The sequence below is a fragment of the Nycticebus coucang genome, chromosome 2, assembly GCF_027406575.1.
Source record: "Nycticebus coucang isolate mNycCou1 chromosome 2, mNycCou1.pri, whole genome shotgun sequence".
NCBI lineage: Eukaryota > Metazoa > Chordata > Mammalia > Primates > Lorisidae > Nycticebus > Nycticebus coucang.
The window spans coordinates 175,729,612-175,740,855 of record NC_069781.1 but is presented as its reverse complement, the minus strand read 5'-3'; the positions used below and the strand labels follow the sequence as shown (position 1 = coordinate 175,740,855).

The 11,244-nt window shown below is 46.0% G+C and overlaps 1 protein-coding gene across 1 annotated transcript in view; it reads right to left on the bottom strand.

Moving 5' to 3' along the window:
* Positions 1–749: 749 nt before the first annotated feature.
* Positions 750–11,244, bottom strand: part of WWOX (WW domain containing oxidoreductase) — a 482,529-nt gene continuing 472,034 nt past the window's right edge. The window contains exon 9 of the mRNA XM_053608941.1: positions 750–888. Coding sequence (XP_053464916.1) covers positions 886–888 — 3 coding nt within the window. The 3' untranslated portion in view covers positions 750–885. The remainder of the gene's footprint in view (positions 889–11,244) is intronic.

Genomic DNA, 11,244 nt, shown 5'->3' with positions numbered 1-11,244 from the left:
TACAGATAAAAAGAGAGCAAACAGCCCCCCACTTCTAATAGCATGGCCATGATTTTATCAAGATTATTTTCAGACTGAAAATGGCTGTTGGATATAATCCAAGAATAACAATCATTTAAATAAAAATTATTTAGCTTTGTAAGAAACCAGTTCATCCTTCTGTCCTAATTTCCCCACCCTTTGCCACAGTTGGAACATTCTGGTGAGTGTCACCCGAGTTCTATCTAGTTCTATCCAATTCTATCTCAGCCACTAACTGTGAACAGAAATGACATTGGACCATGGCAAGGCCTTGGGGCAAGTTGTAGAGACTCTTGGGTGAGGAAGGGATGGGTGACGTGACACTGATTGAAATGTGTCCACTGTCCAGAGGTGGTTTGTACAGGTGTCCCTTCGCATCTGCCAGGGATTGGTGCCAGGAACTCCCTCAGATGATGAAAATCCACAGGTGCTCCAGTTCCTTATATAAAATGGTGTAGCACCTGAATATTACAAACACACATCCTCCTGTGCACTTTAAATCTCATCTAGATTACTTACAATACCTACTTCAATGTAAATAAGTTATTGCATTGCTTAGGGAAATAATGACAAGCAAAAAGTGTGTTCATGTTCTGTACAGATGCAACTCTCTGCATTTTTTTTTAATGTTATTAATCTGTAGTTGGCTGAACTCAAGGATGCAGAACCCACAGATACAGAGGGCTATGCATGGCCTCTTTCATTCATTTAGCCAGTATTTGCTGAGTGTTTTCTTGAGGTCTAGTCCCAACTAGAACCGAGGAATACAATTGTATCTGGTGTCTGAAGATTGCCCCCAGATCAGGTGATTTGCTAGGGGACTCACAGGATGCAGCACGCCATCACAGTCATGGCTTGGCCTGATCACTGTGAAAAGACAGGGAGCAAAATTAGCACAGTGGGATGGCAGGGGCCAAAGTCCAGAGGAAACCAGGCGCCAGATTTTAGCAGTTCTCTCCCAGCGGAGTCACATGGGACGCACCTTTTTAAAATTTTTTTCTTAAGGCAGAGTCTCACTCTGTCACCATGGGTAAAATGCCTTGTTATCGCAGCTCACAGCAACCTCAAACTCCTGGGTTCCGGAGATCCTCTTGCCTCGACCTCCCAAGTAGCTGGGGCTATAGGCACCTGCCACAACACCCAGCTAGTTTTTCTACTTTTAGTAGACATGGATTTTGATTCTTGCTCAGGGTGGTCTCAGACTACTGATCTCAAGGGATCCACCTGCTTCAGCCTCCCAGAGTGCTAGGGTGACAGGCATGAGCCATTGCTCCCAGCCAAGGGATAAACTTAATAATTTCCCTAGAAATACAGATACAAGGTGTCCATAAACTTCATGTTCAGTTTTACTATGTTAAATTACTTTAAACTGCACGTGAACTTTATGCCCAGCCTATGTGTGTTAAGTGCTGTCTACCAGGGAAGACTCAGTGCCCAGGGCTTTTTACTGGAGGCTGGCCATGGAGTCCTCCTATGCCTACCATGCACCAAATTCCAGCCTCTAGAAAGGAAAGAGGCATCCACTTGGTCCATACTGTAGGCACAGGGAGACGCTCTTATCAGTTCTGGGAACGGCGGCAGCTGTCCTAAAATCCAAGTCCCCAGATGCCTGCCAAGAACCAAGCTTGTGACAGGCTGCTGTGATAATTCTTTCTTTCATGACAGTGGTGAACAAAGTAAGAATGATGGCCTGGCTTTGTGAAACTTACAGCCTGATGAAGGAGAGAAAATTGTCACACCTACATCATTCATTCATTCAATAGTTATTTTTGAGGACTCTGTATGCACCACTCACTGGTGATGTAGATAATCAATGAAATAGACTAAAGTCCCTGCCCTTGTAGAGCTTAGAGGCTACAGGGAGAGGACAACAAACATATATGCGTAATATACAGGAAGTGCTAAAGAGAAAAAAAGAAGGTGGGAAGGGGATGGGGGACTATACATCGAGGGGTTGGAAGGGGAAAGTTAGCAGAGTCCAACCAATCACAGAAATGCCCCCACCCCTTCCCTGGGAGAAAGTGATGATCCAAGTGAGCTTTAAAGGAAGAGAAACAGCTTATTAGCGAAAGCCCGAGGGAAAGCGTGATCCGGGCAGAGATGACAGTCTGTGCAAAGGCCCTGTGGCAGGAAGAGTGGGATAGGCTGAAAGGTTCCCAGGGACAGTGGTATGAGGTCAGCTGCAGAGATTGGCAGGGGCCTTGAAGGACTATAATAGATTTTGATATTTTAGCCCAAGGGATACAGAGAGCCAGTGAAGGCATTAAGCAGAGAGTGACAAACAGGGTGGTGGCAAGATCAGACTTGTATCTTAGAGAAATGACTCTAGCTTCCTCCTGAAGAAGAAATTTCAAGAGAGCCAAGAGGAGAAGCAAAGATGCCCATGAGATGTCTTCCTGACAACATTGTTATATATGATGGTAATTCCAAGATTTGGAATTTATGCTACACTGTTTTCAAATATGCTGCAAAAGGACAAAGGCAGCCCAGACCTTACCAGTGTATTCTGAACTCCACCCCTTAAAAAGGGTGGGGGGGGAAAAACCACCCAAGAGAAAAAGCCTCCCTATGTTCAGAGTCTTTTAAACGGCATACGAACCCCCAAGGGAAAAGTTCAGCACGAGAAAGCAAGCAGGAGTACCCTTTGAAAAGTTTTAATTTTATTTTAACTTTCCTTAAATCTACTTACATTCACATTTGGAAATATGTCTGCATGATAAAACACTGCAGTTATGGTCTATTGGGTTAAAAATCCACTTTTTGGAACGGGTTCAAGGGAATACTTACATAAAAGACCCCAGAATGGAAAGTAATTCTACAGATAAAATAGAATGGAAACTTCTCCTAAATATGCCCCTTGCAAGATAAATGCACGACGGGGATGGGTCTGGAACCATCACTAATGGGAGATTCACAACAGCGGCCTCTTAATCCCTCATGGAACCAGCTGGAAAGGAAGCGCCTGCCTAGTCCTCGGCATCCACATTCACATCTTCCAAGGGTCTCTCCTCTTCCTTTCATAGGTCAGTGGAAACCCAGAAATTAACCCCCAATTTTAAACAGTGGAAGTCCATCCTAGCATATCACTCACAAAGCATGGGGACAACCATGGTGTTTATTTTGCAAAGTTCCAGACAAAGAGAGCTTAAAAAAAAAAAAGAAAAGAAAAGAAAAAAAAATGCTGGAATAAATCCATCAACACGCCTTTCTGTGCTATTCTGGGTAATTATCCTTGCATGGGGAGGCATGCAAAATAGGAAGAAAATGCGGTTCTTATCCTTAAGGAGCTGGCCATCCTGTTAGGAGGATGTTCCTCAGCCCTAAGTGTGTAGCAGACTGACCTTGGGAGCCTGATAGAAACACAGATTCTCAGCACCCCAACACCAGCCCCAGCCCCAGCCCAACCCCAGACGAAATGTCTGAGGATGGGTGCACAGGGCCTGGGAATCTGGATTTTATACAAAGGGGCTTTTGCTGAGGCTGGGATTCACCACCACCGAATCGAGAAGAAAGAGAACCTTCAGGAAATATTTGCACCCCTGAATCTGACAAGATGGAGAGGCCTAATATTTACTTAGCCATACCTTCCACCACGGTGGCATTGCTCACACTGCAGCCAGGACAGACAGCCAAGCATGCAGCCTTTGCTCTGACACTCCCGGCAAAGGAGACAGATCCCTGTAGGACCATCATCTGCTGTCTTCTGAAGGTCCTTACAAAGCCCCCATGCCTCTTAGGTCTTTCCTTGGGTTAAACACAAGTGGATTTACTGAACCCCTCCACTTATGTCCCAAGACTCCACCACGCCACTCTCCCAAGGACAAATGCTGGTTTCTCAACAGTACCCTCAACAGGTGACACTCAAGACAGAAGGCAAGATTCCAGACATGGTTTGACTGATGCGAATCCACAGGATGCTTGCCTCCCCTGATCTGGACATCTTATATGCCAATCGAAGCTGTCTGAGGCTGCCTTGCTCTTGTCACAGCCCAGTAAGCCTGATCCACCCTCTCACCCCTACCTGTCCAGTCACCTTTGCAGACACAAAACAGAGTTAACAGAGATGCCAGTCCTGATGTTGCTCGGTGGTCCCCACGTGCTCTTGTAACATTTCACAGATAGGTCTTTCATGACTTGCTCCAGAACCTCCCCAGAATTAGCATCAAGTTCTTTTATTTCTTGTCCCTGCCAACCACCCTTCCCTCCCTGACCTCACCCCACATTCATCTTCTTTTTTCTTATGAGTTGGGTTCTGCCACTTTCTTCTTTCCCGGCTCCGTTTTTCTTCCATGATTTTAACCAGGATTTTCCCCAGAACACTTTTGTTCTCATTGGTGACTTCTTGCTGGCATCCTGGGACCTTATTCAAAGACATATAGAATCACTGAATGTCAGGGTCTGAAGGTGCCTTGGAGATCGGTCAAGGGAAACCCCTTGTTACGACCGTAAAGAAACAGGAGAGGGGACACAGGTCAAAATGAGTTGCCCAAGATCAGCACTCAGGCTCTTTGGCCTGGCTGAGTAGTTTTGGTCACCTCCCTGGTTGGAACTGGAGACCTGGCTATGAGGCCAGGCAGGTTCTGGCCTGCCTAGGGCAGGCGTGGTAGCAAAGAAGTGGCCTGCAGGGGTGCTAACTTCTGCTAAGTGAAGGTTAAACCAGAGAACTCACCCACACTGCTTGCTCCTCTATCACTGAGATTCCGGGACTGGTAGCAGCAGCTGACCTTTGTGTGTGTGGGGGGCCAGGGGAGGAAGAAGAAGGCACAAAAACAAAACCCCAAAAGAAACAGAATAAAAATTAGGTGGACCGCCTGAGCTCAGGAGTTTGAGACCAGCCTGAGCAAGAGGGAGACGCTGACTCTACTAAAACACAGAAAAACTAGCTGGGCATTGTGGCAGGTGTCTGTCATCCCAGCCACTAAAGCTACCAGATGAAGTTCCTTTAAAAAATAAAATAAAAACATGCACTAAATGAAGTTTTAAAAAGAGCATAGAGAAAAGTATATGACATTGTAGAAGTGGGGGATTTGACTGGGCGGGGAATGGTCCTGGTATACTCTGAGGAAGCATTCGGGCCATGGGCCTTGGGTGGACGGGACCCAACGTCCTCTCCTGTGGGGAAGGGCTCAGCCATGGGGAGCTAGTTTCTAGCTAAAGCAGGGGGCCAGGGCAGGGACCCTGGTGGCCCCAGTCTAAGACTGGAACTGCAGCAGTCCCCATACGGCTGAGTGGTCAGGGGCTCCATCAGTGTGACTGGTGACATTCCCCAGCAACCCTTGAGTAGCTCAGCAGTTGAGACCAAGATTTCAGACAGCTTGGGACCTACCATGTGCATAAGTGACAACAAATCAAAAGGACGCCATAAAGGACACCTCCTCCCAGAGACAGCCTCTTGCTCCAGCAGAACCCTTGGCCAGCTGGGCCACCAACTAGGCTTTGAAGGAGGTCGTGATGTTCTTACATTTTAGGTAAAGTGAACAGAACTCTGTGTGCACACCCTCCTGATGAACATAACCTTTCCTAACCATGCCAGAGTTCGAAACTGTGTTCACACAATACCGACTCCTTTAGGCAAACAAATTCAAGCCAGAAATTGTAGGGGGGAATAATACCTTCTCATTCACCATTATGCCTTTCTGCAATAAATAATTTCCAGTCAGGGTGCTAGAGAATTCCAAATGATAGACATATTATGTTCATGAAAGACAACTTTAAGAAAAATCTTTCTGCAATGAAAGTGAGGGCTTTTTTTTTTTTCCCCTCCCTTCTTGGCATCTTAGCTTGCCATAGAAATGAGTGATTTTCTGAATTTCTGCCAAGTTAGATGGGTTCAGCATGCTATTAGATTAGTCTGTTTATACAGAAACAGCCAAAAATAGGAAACACAGAGAAGCTATTAAAGATATTGTCCTGTGAGGGAAACATTTGAATGGTTTTCTTACTGCAAGAGGAAATAAGATCTGAGTCAGTATTAATGTGATAAAGAAGTTAATGCCTTCTGAAGCAAACCATTGGATTCTTCATCTTGTTTCAGAGGTGACAATCAAAGGAACATACAGACAATTATTTAGGGGTGGGTGAGCAGGGGAAGGTGGAGAATGCTTTGCACAGTCCAACCAGGCCTGCGACTTAAGAAATATACGCCTTTTAGTTCATAATGCCAGGGCATCCAGGGAGCTTTCAAAGGGGAAGATGGTTCCAGGTCAAGGTAGGAAATTTAAAAAAAAAAAAAAATTTAATAAATAAATAAAACCATGTTTTAGAAATTCAAACGTGAAATTCCAATTTCACTTCTGTCCTTGGGTTGCTCTGCAAAGTAATGGAAATCATATGACCTCGTAGGTCAATGAGATTCAAGAAGGAAGACATATTGAATTCTACAGCCAGATGCTGTGGCGTCTTACTCTCCTCATCTATAAAGTGAGCAGTGCAACCTGGGCCTGGAAGTCTCCTCATTTCTCCTCAGTTAAGTCCCAAGATGACCCATGGAGGAAAGACTTTCCTAGGTCCTGGGCACACAAACTTCCCCCGATGACAATTTAGGATATGCATGTGAGTCCGTAGGTAGAATGTGCCTAAATTATGCCCATATGAACCCCGGTATTGTGCATTATTTTCCCCTTAGTTCACAGTGGAAAATCATGAAGAATCAGGTTTTCGTATAAAACACATATTTTCTTGTGAGGTCATCAAATTTCTGTCTATCCTCTGAGATCTGGTGAGTAACTTAGAACGTTCTGTATAGCCAAATGTCAAAGAATGATACTGTCTCTGTCTTCTGAACAGAGTGCATTGCTAACAATCACCACAAACTTACCAGCAGCTTAGAACAACACACATTCATTATTCTACAGTTCCCATAGGTTAGGAGACTGGGAATGGCTGAGCTAGGTTCTTAACTCAGGGTCTTATTGGGCTGAAATCCAGTTGTCTGCTGGGGCTATGGTCTCATCAGAAGCAAGGCTGGGGATGTTCAATCACCTTTAAGCTCCCTTAGGGTGTTAGAGAAACTAATTTCCTTGCCAGTTGGAGGACTGATGTCCTCATCTTCTTCATAGCTGCCTTGGGGTATCTGAGCTTCAAAAAGCCACCGCGTGTACGTCCTTGCCATCCGGCTCTCTTGCCACAGGACAGTGTATGTCTTCAAAGCCGGCCACTCAGAGACAGTCTCTCTGATTTCAATTCCTCTTTAAGAGCTTTTCCTCTTTAAGTCAGGCCCACTCAGGATGGTCTCCCCTCTCATTAACTCAAAACATGTCATATTTGAGACCTTAATTACAGTCGTAAATTCCTTTCATCTTATCACACAACGTAACCTAAACTAAAAACTCACATACTGTCATCTTTTTCACATTCTATTGGATGGAAATAACTCGCAGATCCCATGCACAGTCAACGGGTGGCGTGGGCGGGGGAGGTCAGCAGGCCCACCTCACAGCCCATCTGCCAGACAGAGGAAGAAAACACAAGGGTTCACATCTAAAGAAAACTTCAGAGTAGGGTCAGAATGGCTTTATTTATGAGCATGAACTTAGGAACTTGGTGCTGGGGGAAAGGAAGGTAGAGGGAGAGAGAGAAAGATAGAAACTCACATTTCTTCCAAATAGTCATAGCTTTTCAAAGTTATCCTAGAATTGCCCACTGCAATAAAATACAAGTGTGCTCAAAATGTACAGTTAAACTTTGGCAGCTGCCAACGGGGAAATCAAAACCTTTTTTCAACCAGCACAATAGTAAGTGCGGATGCCCAGGAGTACTCCCACATCAAGACCAGCAAGGACGGACGGATGCAGAGACAGACCTGTGTCCAGTCTTCTGAAAGATCGGAGCAAGGAATGGAGGGCGTGCCTGTGTCCTGCCTGCGGATACTCCTGCAGTAAAGGCAAGCACTGAGGCCCAGACGCAAGGGAAACAGACAAGAAATGCATCCGGGTGGAGGGAACAATGGGGCCAGCAGAGGAAACAAATCAGCCACACCAAGAGGGAAAGGGAACTCAGTCAAGGGAGGAGAGGTGAGAGGGGTGAAGCTGCAGGGGTGAGTGAGTAGGGAAAGATGCTTCCCTGCCAGGAGACCCTGGGTGCTGGTGAGGCGGTGGTCAGGAGGGCGCACGATCTGGTAACGGAGAGTTCAGTAACCAGAATGACACGCCAGTAACATAAAATGCCACTGAGCTTGGCAGCCTTATTCTGGCCATTAACTTTGATATTTCGCAGGTCCCCAGTATTGTGGCCGGTGTGAGTCTAAACCATCTGCTTTCTGCGCTGTAACCTGCCTGTGAACACCCCACATCTTCAGAGATGAACCGCGGACCAAGGAGGCGTGGAAGAAGAGAGGGGAGTTGTAAAGGCTGCCGCAGAAGGAGCCCTTCAACAACTTTCAAGTGGGATTATTTTATTTTGAAACGGCAATGGGAAAGAAATAAAAGAAAAGAAAATACAGTGAGATGCTTTAAATCTCCAGGAACACAATCCATCCAGGTCAATGAATTGCTCAAAAACAAAATCCCAACCAAATACATGCAGCACGTGGTGACCTAGACATGAAAAATGAAAGGAGAAATAAACTGAGGAAATCTATATCCACAAATATGTCTGTACTGTAGTGATATGTATGAATTTGACACACTTGTGAGCAGAGCTCACTAAAGATTATTTCTATGCAAATACGCAGTTCGCCAGCCCATCAGCGTGCAAAAAGAAAAAAGAAACCCCAAACATGTTTCCTGAAAATCAATTCTTGGGCATTGCATCGAGAGGTAGGAAGTACACTGATAAATATTAAAATGTGCCAGGCGGCGCCTGTGGCTCAGTGGGTGGGGCGCCGGCTCCATGTATCAAGGATGGTATGTTCAAACCCGGTCCCAGCCAAACTGCAACAAAAAAATAGCCGGGCGTTGTGGTGGGTGCCTGTAGCCCCAGCTACGTGGGAGGCTGAGGCAGGAGAATCGCCTAAGCCCAGGAGTTGGAGGTTGCTGTGAGCTGTGTGAGGCCACGGCACTCTAACGAGGGTGACAAAGTGAGAGTCTGTCTCTACAAAAAATATATATATTAAAATGTGCCAAATGCGAACTTGTCAGGGGAAAAGGAACACAAAACTGTCCTACTCTGCCCCACAGTTAGTGCCTAATATGGACTTGCCATTTGTCAAAGGCATCACTGCCAAAGACGCAGCTACTTTCTCCTGTCTGGGGACAGAGCTGCAGCTCTGAATGTCCCAAGCTCCCTGGTTCCTTGCAATTGAGAGAAAGTTCCATACAAGGCCTCCTGGAGGAAACTTTAAAATCAAACTCCCTGACTGACCCAGAGACCCCAAATCCAGGCCATCAGCAGGTTCTTATTAGAAAGCCGTGGGCCCATCCTCCTTCATCACCTTTACCAACATCCCCTCTAAATGCCTGAGTAAAACACTGTGCTGTTCCTGGTTAGGCCAGTTCTTTAGAATTCTCATTTCAGAAAGAAAAAGGTGTAAGGTTCTTTATTCCGCACCCACCTGATCCCTGCACACCTGACCCTGTCCTGAGTCCTGTACATTCATGATTATTTAGAGAAGGTCTCCGCTGTTTGATAGAAGGGGAAGCTGACATTCGGGGTTAATCTGCCTTGGCTGTGCCCCCTGGGTAGTCGGGAGCAGCGTGGGCTCTAAAGGAATCCAGACCCAGATAAGGCACGTGATTCTTTTTATTAAAATCATTGTCCCTCTTTGCTTTTATATTTCGCAAATTGAACAGTAAAATTGAGATCAATGTTTTACAGCAGCAGGGGCTGAACAGGACAGCAAAGGGCAGCTGGGGTCCTGGAATCACCTGGGTGTTCTGGAAGTGCTGGTCACCCACGTGTGCTAAGTAGGTGTGAACTCACTGAGATCCACGCACAGAGTGTGTCCTTTCCTGCTTGTATTACACTTAAATAAAGGACAGAGAAACTGCCCTGCAATGACAGCAGCCTAGATGAGGTTGCTGGTCCCGCAACATTGCCGGGGCTGAGCCTTTCTCTAACTCTCATTCTCTTACTTGGAGAAAATTCATGCTGGGTGCAGGCAAGTGCCAGCAAAAAGCCCGTCAGCCAAGTGTCTGGTCCTCAACCAATGCACATGACTCCAAGGTTCCTCCTCTTCCTCTTGGGTCTGTTCTTGGTAGGGGAAGAGAGAGAGGAGCTCTCTCTCTTATGAATTCATCCATGTATCACAAGGATTAAAACAATTCTGGCTTTGTTCTCTGGACTAAACACTGCTCCGGCTCGAGATGAGGTCTTTTATGAGCTGAATTGTGGTCATATGCTGAAGTCCTAGCCCCCCACACCTCAAAATGTGACTGTATTTGGAGACAGAGCCTGTAAAGAAGTAATTAAGGTAACATAAGGTCAGAGGGCAGACTCTGTTCCAGTGTGACCAGCATCCTTATAAAAGGAGATCAAGAAACAGAATCACACAGAAGGGACCCAACCATCTACTAGCTGGGGCAGAGGTGTTGGGAGCCCTGTTGATTGATACCTGTATCTTGGACTTCCAGCCTCCAGTTCAAGAAACAAAATTTCTGTTACTTAAGCTACTGAACCTACAGCATTTCTTATGGCAGCATAAAAAGACTAACACAAAGCCCCAAATGAGAACTGTTACAGAGATTTCCTATTGGAGATGGAAAGAGATTTGAGAGCAAGGGCTCTGGAGTCAGACACCCTGGGACTCGGGTCCTCACTCTGCCCTGCAGCCTTCAACCCGTCCTCTCATACCGCCAAACCTGCTACCTTCATAGGTAAAACCTCATGGGCTTGTCATGAAAATGTGATTAGATAACACATGATCAGCCCCGAACACCACATCTGGCTCCTAACAGTGGCTCCATCAATCTGACTAGTTAATGTTGTTGATATGATGATAGTAGAATGAAGATTAAAAATCCTTTCTGATTCACAGTTTGTTTCAAAGTAGAGCTCTGTGCACAGGAACGGGTGCTAAACAAAGGCAGGTTAATATTCTGCTTGACAAGAATGTCAAAATATGTCCAGAAAGCTTCATTCCGCCATGCAAACAAAGACTATTGGTGTTCGTGGGGGCACCGTATTGAGGGGCTTATGCAGCTGATGGAGGAGGGTCCCACAATGGCATAAAGAAGGTGGCCACACACAGGGAGGTCCTGTAACTGTGCAGCATCGTAGGACCCACTGGGCTCTTCGACTCCCACAGGAGCACAGGGCCTGGCAGGGGAACTCACTTCCAGCTTGGGG